Source organism: Petaurus breviceps, unplaced genomic scaffold, assembly GCF_028583685.1.
Source record: "Petaurus breviceps papuanus isolate PSGF00001 unplaced genomic scaffold, PetGlider_PUasm1.0 175, whole genome shotgun sequence".
Classification (NCBI taxonomy): domain Eukaryota; kingdom Metazoa; phylum Chordata; class Mammalia; order Diprotodontia; family Petauridae; genus Petaurus; species Petaurus breviceps.
In genome coordinates, this window is record NW_027185764.1 from 30171189 (window position 1) to 30186220 (window position 15032).

General features: G+C 40.1%; 1 protein-coding gene across 3 annotated transcripts in view; it reads right to left on the reverse strand.

Moving 5' to 3' along the window:
• GTF2H2 (general transcription factor IIH subunit 2) overlaps window positions 1–9861 on the reverse strand; it is a 30531-nt gene extending 20670 nt beyond the window's left edge. For 2 of the 3 annotated variants that reach the window (XM_069084994.1, XM_069084996.1), the window contains exons 1-6: window positions 9722–9861; window positions 9043–9099; window positions 3857–3952; window positions 3347–3424; window positions 762–798; window positions 456–542 (exon numbers count right to left, since the gene is read on the reverse strand). In XM_069084994.1, coding sequence (XP_068941095.1) covers window positions 456–542; window positions 762–798; window positions 3347–3424; window positions 3857–3912 — 258 coding nt within the window. In that variant the 5' untranslated portion in view covers window positions 3913–3952; window positions 9043–9099; window positions 9722–9861. Of the gene's footprint in view, window positions 1–455; window positions 543–761; window positions 799–3346; window positions 3425–3856; window positions 3953–9042; window positions 9100–9289; window positions 9500–9721 lie in introns of those variants that run through there. The other variant, XM_069084995.1, reaches the window with a different exon arrangement.
• Window positions 9862–15032: the final 5171 nt, after the last annotated feature.

Genomic DNA, 15032 nt, shown 5'->3' on the forward strand with positions numbered 1-15032 from the left:
TATATTAATGTCATAGAATACTATTGTGCTGTCAAGTAACTAAAAAGATGGTTTCAGAGAATTCTGGGAAGACTTGTAAGAAGCAATGCAGAGTGAAGTGATCAAAACGAGGAGAATAATTATGCTATAATATCAACATTGAGAAAACAAACAGTTTTGAAAGACCTAAGAACTCTGATATGAATGATGACCAGCCATGATTCCAGAGGACTAATAATGTACCTATCTCCAGAAGGATGTAATGGACTATTATTTGGAATAAGACACACATCTTCAGTCATGGCTAATACGGACATTTGTGTTGCTTGTCTATACTTATTTTGTCATAGTTTTGTTATTCTTTTCTTTCTACTAATAGGTTTGGTAAGTGGGAAAGAGAATGAAATAAATGTTAATTGAAGAAAAAACTGTCTAAACTCTTGTCTTTTAATCAGTTTAAATTAGAGATGTTTTACCTTTAAAGTGCACGTCAGTCTATTAGGCTTCAAGTCTTGGTCTTCCATGGTTCTTGATCCATCTACAACTACATAAAGGTGTCTCATCTGCAAATATAAAAAATGGGAAATGCTTAAGGATAAATTCTAAACTTCAAAAAAGTTGGTATTTGATACACACTAATCTACACAGAGACAATATGAAAAGTGTACTTTTCAAAAAACATTAACTTAAAAATTTTGTGGTCATGTTGCTAATTCTACAGGACCATCTGTATACTATTGGTAAAATACCTACAGCAGTGGGAAAAACAAATAAAAACATACCATTCCAAGTCGAACTTGTCCATGGTGCTCAAATACTCTGTTAAAATAGGTAAGTATTTCAGTAGAATACAATGCATAACCATAATATTAATACTGTAATCTTACGAAATCACAAGAAATATGCCACATTTTAAAAATGAAATAACATTCCCAGATCAAAGGAAAATATTACAAGCAGTCAGAAATAAACAATTTGATTATTGTGGAAACACAACCACAATAACACAAGATCTATTAGCTTCTACAGTAAGGGATCGAAGGGCTTGGCATATGATATTCCAGAGGTCAAAGAAGCTAGGATTAAACCCAAAAACCACCTACCCAGCAAAACTGAGTATGATACTTCAGGGGAAACAATGGACATTCATTGAACTAGAAGACTTTCAAGCGTTCTTGATGAAAAGAACAGAGCTAAAGAGAAAATCTTTCAGATACAAGAATCAAGAGAAGCACAAGAAAGAGAAATCATAATGAACTTATCAAAACTGAACTGTTTACATTGCTACATGGAAAGATGATATTTGTAACTCGTAAGACTTTTCTTAATATAGAAGTAGTTTAAGGGAATATATATATGTATACATAGACAGAGGGCACAGGGTGTTGAATATGAAGGGATGATTTCTAAAAATAAAATTAAGGGGTGAGAGAGGAATATATTGGGAGAAGGACAAAGGGAGAGATAGAATAGGGTAAATTATCTCACATAAAAGAGGCAAGAGAAAGCTGTTACAATGGAGGGGAAGAGCAGGGAGGTGAAAGGGAATGAGTCAACCTTACTCTCATTAGATTTGGCTCTAGGAGGGAATAACATACACACTCAATTGAGTATCTTACCCTACAGGAAAGTAGGAGGGAAGAGGGGGGGGGAGGCAGGGGCCGTGCAGGGATGATAGAAGGGAGGGCAGACTTGGGGAGGGGATAATCAGAAGCAAACAGTTGAAAAGGGACATGGTCAAAGGAGAAAATAGAATAAATTGGGGGCAGGATAGGATGAAGGGTAATAAGTTAGTCTTTCACAATGACTGTTATAGAAATGTTTTGCATAACTACACATGTATAACCTATAATGAATTGCTTGTCTTCTCAATGGGGGTGGGTGGGGAGGGATGAAAGGAGAGAATATGGAACTCAAAGTTTTTAAAAATAAATGTCAAAAAAATTTGTTTTTATATGCAACTGGGTAATAAGATATACAGGCAATGGGGTATAGAAATCTACCTTGCCCTACAAGAAAGTAACAGGAAGGGGATAAGAGGGAGGGGAGGGTGATAGAAGGGAGGGTAGACTACAGGAAGGAATAATCAGAGTGTATGCCATCCTGGGGTTGGGGGTAGAGGAGATATGGGGAGAAAATTTGGAACTCAAAATCTTGTGGAAAATGAATGTTGAAAACAAAAAATAAATAAATTCTGATTAGAAAAAAATGAAATAACATATAGTTAACACTTTTATGGCCCCTCATCCTAAAGGAAGACAGGACATAACAAGAAGAAATACTGTATTTGGTGTCAGAAGAAAAGCTATGTGATCTTAGGCAAGACACTGAGACACAGAGTCTTTGAGCTTCAGTTCACTTAACTGTGAAACAAGAATAGTGTCGTACAACAAACCTACCTATCTACCATTATACTAGCTTAAATTCTTATGAGAATCAAAAGAAACAACGTACATAAAGTTATTTTATGAACAAAAAGTACTATTTCAATGTGATCTATCATTCCTATTATGTTCTTGTCACGTTGAGATCCCATTCCCATTCTAGCCTTGAAGGTTCACTGGGTCTTCCCCCTTACAATAGGGCCTACAGTGACTTCTCTGAAACATAACAGAGGCTAAAAAAAAAAAAAGTTAGAGGAAAGAGGAACTTACTTTGACATAATCCCTTGAACTCAAAAGAATAAAAAGGAAGTAAATATGAGTTAAATGAATTTTATTCTCTAGATAGTCTAATTTCTATGCTTTTAAGTTAACAAACCATAAGAGTTCAATTATGGCTTTAAAAGAATTGAATAAAAAAGAAAACATTAAGAATAATTTGCTAATATCCTCTGAAAAAAATTTACCAAATGGAGTATAATGAAAAGGTAATAAATAAATAGCCCTTTAGCAACCTTACATTTATTTCAGCACTATACTATATCTAACAGCTGAAGGGTCAACTTCAGTAAAACACAGAAACAAACTAGCCTTAGCTCATCTAGGGAACTCTTTGGAAACTGTTTCTCTAGATTCTAAGGCTGAAAAAAATGGAAAAGAGTTCTAAGACAGGGACAAAGATTTTATGAGGAAAATCTTAGAGCCCAGAGAAAAGCCTTCTGTAGTACTAACCATCCCTTCATCTCCTCACAGAAAGGGACTTTGAAATTCACCCTTTGTGTCCACAAATAAATCTAAGTCAGTAGTAAACTTCATTACAAATATATCATGCAGTTCTAGTTTATGTAAGGTCACTCTTAAAGGCAAAATACAGAATCCAAAGTCTTGTAAGGAACAATAAGACCCTTGCTTTCTTAGCTACAAATAAAAAGATGATCTAGTAACTAGATGCTAGCTGAAAACTTTTAAGTGAACTCTTGGCTTACCTTTTTCTCTTGGCCTTGAAGAGAATGTCTTCTATGGTAGCTTTAAGTGACCCAGACTCATCTTCTTTAAGAATTTCCCTAAAAGCAATAATTATTTGGATTATTGGGGAGGGAGGAGGGAAGGAAGGAAGAAAGAAAGAAAAAGGTTGAAAGAAACAGTGATGCTTTAACCAAAAAACAGCGTAAGATTGCTTGCTATTTGGGGATGGGGGATGGGAGGGAGAAAAAATTTAAACTCAAAATCTTATAAAAAATGAATGCTGAAAACTATCTTTACATGTCATTGGAAAAAATAAAGTACTATAGGGGTGACTAGGTGGCACAGTGAGTAAATTGCCAGCCCCGGAGTCAGGAGGACCCGAGTTCGGGTCCAGCCTCAGACACTTAACACCCACACAAAAAAACTAGCTGTGTAACCTTGGGCAAGTTACTTAACTCCAACTGCCTTCCAAAATAAATAAAGTACTATATTAAAAAAAAAAAGACAAAACTAGATAATATTGTATTTACCATGTTCTTTCATAGCCCCCTTCCCAGCGTTTTGTTTTTTCAGGCTCTTCATCCATTATTACTTTTGTGAGATCCAATTATCAAAAAATAAATATCCTGTAAGACAAAAACATTCGATTTTTATTAGTACATTTTGGATGTGACAACAGTATTTGCCATCAAGTACATCCAAATGGAAATAAGATATTAACAAGGAGAAAAACCTACTAAGTCATATTTAACAGAGAAAATTGAAGCCATCTGTTATATGGTCAACTGTCTTCCTTTACAACTCAAAAGCTCTTTTATTTTCATTTCCTCCTCTTTCTGTCTGCTTTCCAAAGGCCCGCCTCTCTTGTGTACTTGATCCCATCTCAACTGAGATACTACTATGCCAATCATCAACTTTCACTCAAGCATATTAAATGTCCTCCTCTCTCTAGGCTTCTTCCCCTCTACTCACAAATCTGCTCAGGTCTCCTGCTGTAAACAACAACAAAAACCTGCCCTTCACTCTTCTACCTTCTCATACTATCACTCTCTTCTACTTCTCCTTCAAGTCAAACTTTTGATCACAGATTTAGAAGCCATCTAGACAAAGGGTTCTTAAGCTGGAAGTACATCAATAGATTTCAAGGAAACAGATTCAAGGACAATGGGATGGGGGAAAGATGACATCTTTATTTCAATATAACTGGTTTCCTATGTAATCCTACAGATTTTATATTAGCAGTTTAGAAATATTATTTTGAAGAATCCATGACACAAAAAAAAGAATAATATTTCTTATCTGGTTCAATTTCATGTGGCAGATGAAAAAAGTGTGGTCCTAAGAGTTTAAAGACTTGTCCAAGTTCACACAAATTATAAGTTACAGACCCATGAATGGAGCCTTCTGACTCCAAATGCCAAGTTCTTTTCAAATGATGCTAATAAAGTAGAATACATATACAATGCTTTCGTTTTCTCACTATTTTTCACTCACTTGACAAGTGGTTTCTGTTCTATCATTAAGAAAATTGTCTTCTTTCCAATCCTTTTTTTTTTCAGGCTGCTTTCTTCCTTGATGTCTCTATATTATTTGATATTGTTGACCACAAACTACTTCTCAATCTTTTCCTCTTAAGCAACTCAACCAGTTCAACCATGAAACTAAGTATGTTCAAAACAGAATTTAATCTTAGCTCCACAGTCCTCTTTAAAAAAAAAAAAAAGAAAGAAAAAGAATTGAAAAGGAAGGTCAAAAAGAACCACAAGCAAGGCAGTTTTGAAAACCACATGCTGAATTTATTATATATTTAAAAAAGAAAAGAAAGCTTTTCATAATAGAGATTCTAAGTTTCATATTCAATCCTTTACTTTTGTTCTATGACATATACAGAACTGATTATTTTTATCTGGCATTTAAGTTAAGAATTTTGGGGGCAGCTAGGGCACAGTGAGTAAAGCGCCGGCCTCGGAGTCAGGAGGACCTGAGTTTGGTTCCAGCTTCAGACGTTTAACACCCACACAAAAAAACTAGCTGTGTAACCTTGGGCAAGGTACTCAACCCCAATTGCCCTCCAAAAGGCAAAAAAAAAAAAAACAACACAAAAAAACAATTTTTTAAGTTAAAAAAAAAAACAAAACCTTGCCCCCTCCTACTTGCCTGACTCAAAACCTAGGAATGATCTCTGCCTCTTCTCTCCTCTCCCATATCGATACAGAATCAACAGCCAACGTTCTGTTAACTTTGTCTCTTCAGTTTCTCTCCAATAATTAAAATTTTCTCCTGCTCTTCTCATACATCCTACACATCACTGCCAGATCAGTTTTCCTAACGTACAGGTCTTCTCTAAAACCTTTAATGACTCCCCACGAAGCTACCATGATTTGCACTGGTCTGTAACATAAACCTCATTATACACCATAAAAGTTGTAAGATAATTATAAGCAATATAACCTTAAAAAATATCAAGAGCATGGGGTGGCCAGGTAGCACAGCGAGTAAGAGCACTGGCTCCAGTGTTGAGAACACCTGGAGATCGAATCCCGGGCTCACACACTTAGCACCCACCCAGAAACACCTGGCCGTGTAACCTTGAGCAAGTTACTTAACCCCAATTGCTTAGGAGCGGCCAGGTGGCTCAGCGAGTAAGAGTACCGGCTCCAGTGTCGGGATGACCGGGATCAAATCTGGGCTCAGATACTCAGCACCACACCCAGAAATAACTGGCCATGTAACCTTGAGCAAGTTACTTAACCCCTATTGCTTTAAAAAAATATATATATCAAGAGCCATAATGGAGAAAACAAATCTGCAGAAATCTTAGTTTGGGACCCAAGTAAGCCAAGTTATTTCAAAACTGTTTACAGATCAAATCAGAAGAACAACATATGAAAAATATACTGGCCAGTATCCTTCCACAAAATTATTTTCATTACTGATCATAGAACCATAATATTTGGAATAAATCACAAAATAAGGAAATGCAAATAGCTCTTAATAAGATTAAAGTTGGATCAATCAATATATCTATGTCATAGAGGAAACCAATGCTGGAGATGACACAATTTTAAAAGAACTGAGGGATCAATATATGTGAATAGCTTTCAAAAAAAGGGAGGGGAATATTATCACAGAAAGATAATCAAGATGACATCAATAACCACTGCCTCTTTCTTCACAGGATTTCAGGAAAATTATCTAAATAAACATTAAAGTATTCTTGACAGAAACATGAGAAAAACCTGACAGGTCTTGACAACAATTTTCTATATCTCCACTGTTAACAGAAACTGACTGAAAAGTTTAAAAAATGTAAACTCTCACTTTATTATTAAAAAAAAAATCCACAACAGACTCACCACAGAATAATGCAGCTTTAGAGGCTTTCCTTTAACAAGTTGTCTCCTATGCAACCAATTAACCTTAAAAGTCAGATTTTTCCAATTCAAATGAAATTTTAAAATGAATATAGGGGCAGCCAGGTAGCACAGAGAGTAAGAGCACCGGCCCCAGTGTTGGGATGACCTGGGGGATCGGATCCAGGCTCAGATACTTAGCACCCAAACAAACACCTGGCCATGTAACCTTGAGCAAGTTACTTAACCCCAATTGCTTAAATTTAAAAAATGAATATAATACAGAGGGCAAAAGGGAGAAGAATGATGGGTCCCAGTAGGTTGGACATGGAATAACTGAGAAACTTCAAATAAGAAGCCCAATAGATATCATCAGGGAAATGTTATGCTAGGTAGAGAAGAAAGACAGGCTGGTCTTGTAGTTAGTGTGAAGGATGACAAGTTAAAAGCAGGAGTACTCTATTGGTATCTGTGAAAGATCAGGAGAAAAGAAAGTTTCTAGCCCAGTGGGTGGACCCTCCATGTAGAATTTATGTTAGGACACGAATAAAAGTTGCCCAGAATGGGCAGACAAAATATTCAATCTACATCACTGGAAGGACACCCAAATTATAAGATTATAAAGCCACATAAGCATCTGAGTAATGAGTTAAGTACTTGACAGCAAAGTGTGCACTGGTACTACACTGATATCCCCTCCCCACAAGTCCCTTGCAAACAACACCTGAATTCACAGACACCAAACAGTGACATTTTATTTAGCTCCAATAATATATGCAGGGAAAATAATGAGCAAAAATTGGTTCTCTACATTTCCTGTATTAAAATAAAAATGAAAAATACTAAACCAAGCTGAATGTGAGACTAGAGCCAAGGTCGAAATTTTCATTCCTTCAACCAGCCTCTAAATATCAGAAAACTGAGGAACGCTACCATCTAACTATCATCACTTGGGGGTGGGTAGAGGAAGGGAGACAGACAGAAACTATTCCTGGTCAACAGTTTGGGAACCACTGAAGTAGAAGGCAGCCTTTAGTAAATTTGGTGGATTCTCTATGTAGTATTTAAGAGAAGGGACAAAGAGTCACACAGACTGAGAAGAAATGGACAGGTGGTGATCTATACCATAAAAGCTTTGTAATGAGAATGGAAGCAGCTAGGTGGAACACTGAATGGAGTACCAAGTCCTGGAGTCAGGAAGACTCATCTTCCTGAGTTCAAATCTGCACTCGGAACTTTACTCAGACCCTGGGCAAGTCACTTAAAACCCTGTTTACCTTAATTTTGCTATCTATGAAATGAGTTGGAGAAGGAAATGGCAAGCCACTCCAGAATCTTTGCCAAGGGGATCACGAAAAGTCAGGAATGACTTAACAAGAATAGTTTGATCCTCCTAAATAGGATATGTTAAGAAGTTCTTCCAGAACAATGTACACAGTTAACAGCCACACTGTTCAATGACTAACTTTGATAGACTTATCTCTTCTCAGTGATGCAAGGATGTAAAACAATTCCAAAAGACTCATGATGGAAAATGCTGTCCACATCCAGAAAAAGAACTATGGAGTCTGAATGCAGATCGAAGCATTATTATTTGCTCTCTCTCTTTTTTGTTTCTTCTTCCTCATGGTTTTTCCCATTGGTTCTAACTCTTCTTTACAATATGACTAATGTGAAAATAGGTTAAATATGAGTGTATATGTAGAGACATACCAAATTACAAGTTGTCTTGGGGTGGGAAGAAGAGAGAGAAGGGGAGAAAATCTGGAACTCAAAATCTTACAAAAGTGAATGTTGAAAAGTAAAAATAAATAAATTTGTGAAAAAAAGTTTTTGTAAAAGCAACCCTTTGCATGATACTTTTAGTAATATCCATAATTTTAAATTCTCCAGGAAGTTGCTAATATTAAATCAATGCCTAGGTTAGTTTTCCTTAAACAAACAACTATTTGGGATTTTCCAAGAATTCATAAGGTTTAGGGCCAAAAGAGATCACAGTTCAGTTTTAAAACAGGAAGGGACCTTAGTTGAAATTAATTCAACCCCCTTACTTTACAGATTAGGAGACTATGACTAAGAAAGGTTAAGTGACTGTTCCCAGTCACACAGTGAAGGGCACAATCTGAACTCAAATCACACTAACTCCAAACTCCACTCTCACTACCTCGAGCTGATGTTAGGGATCATCTTCCAAAACATCTTATTTTGCAAGATGAGTAAGTTGAGGCCAGGGAGGTTAAATGACCAGCCTAAACACACAAGTTTAAGGGTTGGGAGCTGAAACCTTCTTACATCAAAGTCAGGGACCTCTCCAATACACTGTACCAGTAAAATTATTTTCCATCCAATTATCAAAGGTTTACCTTTTTAGGGTCCCAACACCAGGAGGCACACCCTTGCTCAGGAGTTTTCAGCAACAACTGGTTGACAAAGGAGAAAAAAGACATATCAAGTCAGTTTACAATAATTTTAATTAGCATTTATATAACGCTAAAACATTCGCAATGTGCTGTACACATAACAGTTCACTAGAGCCTCACAACCCTATGAAAGGGCTCGTGTGCCCAGTTTGCAGAAAAGGAAATTGAGACTGAAGGGTTAACGACTCACCTAGGGTCACACTACTAGTAAATGTTTGATTCCTAAGTCCATTCGTTCATTGCTACAATAAACGCCCATTAAGCCTCCATGCCTGGCAGTATTTGTGGACTCTACCAAAATCCACTCCCCCACTCTCCAGTAAGCTGCTTCCCTGCCCACCTCCAGTCACTCTCACGGCCCAAATTTAAATGGCCCCAATTCCTTCCCCGGTCCCCAAATGCTTCAGACATTCCCTTTCCGGTTCCGGTAGCAGCCCCTCCCCCTCGCCTTCCCCCAGCCTCCAACAGTCCTCTCCACCTCCCACGTCGGATCGGGCTCCTCCCCTCTCCCGCGCCAGGGGCTGCCTCCTCCCAGACCCCCTCCCCACCTTCCTCCTTCTCTCCCTCGTAGTCCTGCTCCCCAGCTTCCACGAGCGCCCCAGGCCCCGGCCAGAATACTCACCGCGGCGCCCGGGAAGGCGGCGGGGTCCCAGAAGAGTATGGACAACCACAGCCGCAGGGTCCAACTCGGAGCGCGCCGAGTGCGCATGGCGCACGGTGCTCAGCCCAAAACCTTCCCCGCCACGCCAGGCACGCCGCTGCGGCGGAGAAACGTTCCGGGGCGCGGAGAGGTTCCGGAAGGCAGAGGGCCTGCTCCCCGCCAGGGGGCGCTGGATGCTGAGCGCGCCTCGGAGAGGCCGGCGTTAAAGGGGCGCGCCAAGGTCTGCAGAGCGCTTTACTGCAGCTCTTTCCTATGGCGCCCCATCGTCGTTCACTGTTGTTCAGTCGTGTCCGACTCTTCAGGACCCTTCCTTGGGTTTTCTTGACAGAGACCCTGGAGCGGTTCTCCGGCTCATTTTACACATGAGGAAGCTGAGGCACACAGGGTGAAGTGACTTGCCCAGGGTCACACAGCTAGAACGTGCCCATGCTGCACTGCTCGCCGCACTTCGCTGCTAAGGACACCGAGGTAGCTGGTGTCGGGCTGGATTTGAACGCAAGGCCCAGCGTTCTCTGCCCTGTGCGGCCTATCTGCCAGATCAAGGAAGCCTAGGCCTTTCCGGTGGGGCGCATAGGAAGGAGGCGCCCCCGCCTCGTCCGTGACTGACGGGCGGGGTGAGGAGGAAGCCAATGCAGGCTTGAGCCAGCTGGGAAAAGCGTGAGGGAGAATGGAGCCCGGCTCCGCTGCTGAGTGGCCGTGGACAAGTCACCTAACCGTCCTGCTGCTGGATCGATATTCAGAAGCGGGATAATTAAACCACCCAGGGGCTCGAGACTTCCCCGGCTCTATTCTCTTCTTGCTTTTCCGTATCCCTGCGGAGGCCTGGATCAGTTCCGGGGATGTCGCCTTACATGTCACTTCTGTCTCATCTGCGTTGCTATTTTTACATAACATGCCCTGTGCATTTTTGGTTCCCTCGTTTATGATTACTCATAGGCCCCCATATCCCACAAAAGCAGTATTGTAATTAATAGTGTCTAGACAGTACCTGGGATACTAGTGAATCAAATAGTCAGGAAATGTCTTTGTGATGGGGAATCAAATGCAAACTTGAGATCATCAGCTCTCAAGACTGAGTGATACCAGGGAGCTAGGAGGTGCAGTGGATAGATTGCCAGGCTTGGAGTCAGGAAGAACTGAGTTTAAATCCAGTCTCAGACCCTTCCTAGCTGTGTGACCCTGGTCATGTCACTTAACCCTGTTTGCCTGTTTCCTCATCTGTAAAATGAGCTGGAGAAGGAAATGACAAACCACTCCAGTATCTTTGCCAAGAAAACCCCACATGGGGTCAGGAAAAGTGGACACAATTGAACAACAGGAAGTTACATACTCAGTTAAGTAAATATAAGATACTATATTTAAGTAAACATAAGATACTGTATATATAAACTAAACATGAAGTGATTGGGAGTTAGGGTAGCGTACAATTGAGAGAATTAGGAAATGCCCCCAAAAGGAAGTGAAGCTTTAAGTGAATCTTGAAGACAGCCAATAGGTTGGGGTTTTTTTTTTTTGAGGCAATCAGGGTTAAGTGACTTGCCCAGGGTCACACAGCTAATAAGTATCTGAGGTCTAATTTGAACTCAAATCCTCCTGACTCCAGAGCCAGTGCTTTATTCACTGAGCCACCAGCTACCCCCAGAACTAGGAGTTGGGTTCTTTTGTTGTTGTTTCTTTTTGAAGTGAGAAAAGCAAGACCATTGGGGTTAAGTGACTTGCCCAAGGTCTCACAGCTAGTAAGTGTTAAGTGTCTGAGGTGGAATTTGAACTAAGGTCCTCCAGACTCCAGGGCAGGTGCTCTATTCACTTCACCATCTAGCTGCCCACAGAGCTAGGAGTTTTAAGAACCCAATGTGAGGAGGGAGCGCTTTCTGGACCCGTGCAATCTGTGCAAAGGCAAAGGAACCATCACTAAATATTTATTGTGGTTTGGGCAGATTTTTTGTGAGTTCATGCAGAAACCTAATCACCATGGCAAACATTCCTTGGAGGGGAAGAATAGTTTTCACAGTCCAACAATGCCTTCTCCAGGCTTCCTTGCTCTTGGTGCATTCCCTCCGAGACTCTCCAGTTTTTACACGTGTCTCCCTCATCAGGCTGCGCTCCCTGTGAGCAGCCACTGGGCTTTGTTTGGTCGGCTGTTTGCCATTCTTTCTGTTGCCAGTGCTCAGCACAATGCCCGGCATTTTGTTGCTGCTGCTGCTGTTGTTGTTGAGTCATTTCAGCTGTTGGCCCACTCTCGGTGGTGCCATTTAGGGTTTTCTTGGCTTGGCACATAGTAGGCACTTAAAATGCTTGTTGACTGAGTACCCGAACAAATAAATTTATAAATGAACTTGGCAAGTTAGAGACTAGCTATATGCCAAAGTTTACCTCCCTTGGAATGCCAGATGCTTCTCCCCACCCCTTTCCTCTTTCTCATCAACACCAGATCCAATGCAAGGAGGAAGTCCTACCTGACTAACATTTTCTTACACCTGTCACTCCTAAGTAATTGAGCTTAAAATGGGCAGGATCTGGGGCAGCTAGGTGGTGCAGTGAGTAAAGTGCTGGCCCAGAATCAGGAGAACCTGAGTTCGGTTCTGGCCTCAGACACTTAACACCCACACAAAAAAAATCTAGCCGTGTAACCTTGGGCAAGTTACTTAACCCCAATTGCCCTCCAAAAGGCAAAAAAATAAATAAAATGGGCAGGATCAAGTAATGAGAAATATGATTCAGTCAGAAGGACTTTCAACTTGTGAAATGATTCAAAGTTTAGAAAAATGTATATGAGTACTTTGTCCAAGAGACCCAGACCATGAAGTTGAGAAACTTCAGGTACCAGTGTCACACAGCCACCACCCAAGTTCAGTGTTTCATGACAACTGGGCAATTTGCAATAGCCTTTTATATGGCTGCCCTGCCTCAAGCCTCTCCCAGCTCCAGTCTATTATACAGCTACCAAAGTACTTTTCTAAAATGCAGATCTGATCATGTCATTCCCCCGTTCAAGAAATTTCAGTGATTCCTTATTTTCTCCAGGAACAGATATAAAGTCATCTGTTTGGCTTTTAAAGTCCTTCACAACCATGCCCTTTGTGTTGTCGTTCAGTCATTTAAGTTGTGTCCAACTCTTTGTGACCCTATGGGGGGGGGGAGAAGGTGTTGAGAAAGATACTGGAGTGTTTTGCCATTTCCTTCTCTAGCTCATTTTACAGATGAGAAAACTGAAGTAAACAGTATTAAATGACTTAACCAGGGTCATATTGCTAAGTATCTGAGGCCTCATTTGAATTTAGGTCTTCCTGACTCCAAGCTCTGCACTCTCCACTGTGCCACCTTGCCCCTTCCTACCTCTTCATTCCTGTTAGACATTACTGTCTTCCATGAACCTGCCCTCTGTTCTTTCTTCCTGCCATTTTGGCCTCCTTGCTGAGTCTCCCAAATAACATCATCTCTTCCCTCTATGCCTTTTCACTGGCTATCCCCCTTCCTAGCACCACCCGCTTGGAATCTCTGATGCCCCCAACTGCTAGTGCCTTCCTATCCAAGCTTACCATATATCCCCTTTGTACCTATGCCACATATTACATATCTAGACATATTTCTTTGTTGCAATGCAATCTCCTTGAGGATAAGGAGTGTTTTTGTGTTTTCTTTGTAGGATGAGCACTTGGTACCATGCCTGGTACATTGTAAATGCTTAATGAAGGCTTGTTAACTAATTGATGTCTTTATGTCTTCCCAGTCATATGACTTGAATACTCAGTCACCTTTGACTTTTCCTTCTTCCTCATTCCCAACATCCAGTCACTCTCAAAATAATCTTTCTAATGCACAGGTCTTTCCAAGTCATTATAAACTTCATAGGCTCACTCCCTATCTCCTATAAAATGAAACGAATTCTGTGACCTGCCATTTGAAGGCTCTCTACAATCAGACACCAACCAAATCATCCCAGTCCACCAGTTCTGTGCATAGGCATGTTTACTTTCTCACTGTCCCCAATACCCAGAATAAATTCTCCATCATCTCTGCCTACTCCAATAATTCAACTCAATACATATTTATTAAACTCTCATTATATGTAAGGCATCTTGCTGCAGGCTGAGGATACAAAGAGAAAAAAAAATACAATCACAGAATCAAAGAATTTTAATTATAAGGGATCTTGATGGCCCTCTAGTGCAACCCATACACAAAAGGAAACCTTCCTATAACATGGGAATGACCATGGTCCAATCTGTACTTATTTTGACAAGACAGATCTAAGATGGGAGAGTCGGAAGCAGGATGCCACCTGGATCAGTTGAAATCTCTCTTCCTTTATGACAGCTCAGATACCACTTCCTCCAAGAAACCTTCCATGAAGGCCCCAATTGAAAGTGGTCTTTTCTACCGCTACTACTTTTTAAAAATTATTTTTCATTTTCAACATTAACTTTTATAAGCTATTGAATTCTAAATTTTTCCTCCTCCCTCTCCTTCCCCATCCCCAAGACAGCCTGCAATCTGATAAAGGCAATATATGTATGATTATATAACACATATTGCCACATTAGTCATGTTGTGAAAGAAGAACCATGTCCTACCACTACTTCTTATTCAAACTATCTAGACCAGCAGTTCTTAACTTGAGATGTATAATCTTGGTGGTTTTTTTTTTTAATAGTTTGGTATCTGTATTTCAACATGACTGGTTTCCAAAGCATTATTCTGCTAAGAATTTGGCACTGACCACTGGAAGTTTTTTGGAGTCACGGACCCTTTTGGCATTCTGGTGAAAAGTTCCAATCCCTGGACTTTGCCCTCAGCAAAGTATATGTACCATATTTCATTGGTACATGTCTCATATCCCCTCTATTGCACTGTTTCTTGAAGTAGGGAAGTGTTGTTCCCGCAAACCCTGCACATAATCAGTGCTTAATAAAAATCTGTTGAAATTATTACATGCAAAATATTGTATACACAACCAAATTAACAAAAATAACTTTAGAAATCATTCCATATTGATAGGTTGTGGGGACACTAGCTGGAAAAGATGGTATATAGTGAGGATTCCTTCTTAGAGATCAGTTGAATTAGACAGCCTCTGAGGTTAGGGGATTTCAGAGTAAGAACTAACCTCAAAAACCATGTAGTCCAACCTGTACCTGATGAAAGAATACTTCTGCAATAGGGTCAGCCAGTGACAGTCATCTAAGCCTCTGCCTGAAGACTTCCAATGAAGAGGAATTATACCTTTGTATATATTCCATGTGACTAAGGATGAAGCAATAATGAGGAAAGT